At 19.9% G+C, this 1,555-nt stretch overlaps 1 protein-coding gene across 1 annotated transcript; it reads left to right on the forward strand.

Moving 5' to 3' along the window:
- Positions 1–446: 446 nt before the first annotated feature.
- On the forward strand, positions 447–1,288 carry MKS88_000208 (uncharacterized protein; the record flags this gene model as incomplete). Its single annotated transcript, XM_067219340.1, has 3 exons — positions 447–516; positions 662–991; positions 1,086–1,288. 3 exons carry the CDS (start codon positions 447–449, stop codon positions 1,286–1,288), a joined length of 603 nt encoding a protein of 200 aa, XP_067070313.1.
- Positions 1,289–1,555: the final 267 nt, after the last annotated feature.

Below are 1,555 nucleotides of genomic sequence, written 5' to 3' on the forward strand. Positions count from 1 at the left end.
TTATCAATAAGAAAATATTATTAAAATTAGCAATTATTCTCTTAATATGCAGAAACATATTATTAATTATATTTTATATAAATTGAATATTTTTTACTATTATGAAATATTATTTTTATTTTATTTAAAAAGGGATTAATAAAAAAAATTTTTGATTAAGGTAACTTATTAAATAACTAAATTAAGTGTTTTAAATAATTATGAATACATTCAAATTATGTTATAATTAATGTTAGTTTTTTATAAATAACATTAATGTTAAAATAAGGTAATAACATTTTAGAGTTCTCTTATATTTTCTATGTTGTAAAATGTATTATACTTATTATATGGATATTATTAATTTTTTATGAAAAACATTTTTAGTGTTTCTTGTCATTGAAAGAATATTTATTATCAATAATTTGTTATTAACAGGAAATAATACAATATTAGGAATCTACATTATGAAAAGGAAATTTAAGTTATTGTTTTTTATTAAAATTGAGACATTTATCTTTTTAACACGGATGTGTCGTTTTAATAATGATGTGGTATAATATGTTTTAATTAAAGTTATCTTTGTTATTCAATTTTTTTCTTTTTTAGTTCTAATAATATTTATTTTTAGCATGGATTTTTTTATTTTTTTAAATGGTATATATTACTTTTGTTACTTTAGAGTACTTTTGTAAATATTTAGATGAGAAAGAAATTAGTGATAAAAAATCATGTACAAGAACTTATCGTTTACTAGCAATGCATAATAAGGAAATGTGCTTAAATTCCGTATGGAAAAAAGAAGATATTCTAAATAATGGAGATTATGAAAAGAAACATATATCTAATAATAAAAGAGTATCCAAAGGAAAAAATAAACTGCGAAATGAATGTACATCCATTAATTCAAGAGCCTATAAACAAGCTTGGAAAAGTAAATCTTCTGTGTACAATAGTGTAAATACTTATTCTGGAAAAAGAATGTTAGACAAAATATATTATAAAAATGTACGTAGGTATAGTACAAATGCTGATTTTAAGTTTATAAAAATATGTATACAAAAAAAAATATGAGGCATTTTTTGCTTTATTTATCTTCCATTTAGTAGTTGGAGTAGCATTAGCTATGTTAATATATTTGTTGTATGATAGCCTAGGCTCTATAAGCACTATAGATTTATTAAAATATTTTGGATCATTATATATATTATGGATTATAGTTTTAGTAAGGCTTTTTTATATCCTAAGAAAAACTGCAAACCATAAAGAATTATTACATTTAAAAAGTAAAATGAACTTCACAGAATAACATTCATTACATAAAATAGTATTTTATGACTATTAAAATATATAATTTTCTAATTGATAAACACAATTAACGAACATATCTATAATTTCAGAGATACAATAGGTAGACCTGCAGATGACGGGTTTTTTTGATCCTCAAGAGTAAAAAGTTACATTTTTAATTTTTTTTATAAATGTGAATATTTTAAACTTTTCCACATTTAATTTTAAATTATCTTTTCATTTTACAACAATATTATCATTTATATATATAATTTTGTATATAACA

Source organism: Plasmodium brasilianum (assembly GCF_023973825.1).
Source record: "Plasmodium brasilianum strain Bolivian I chromosome Unknown PB_00_07, whole genome shotgun sequence".
Classification (NCBI taxonomy): domain Eukaryota; phylum Apicomplexa; class Aconoidasida; order Haemosporida; family Plasmodiidae; genus Plasmodium; species Plasmodium brasilianum.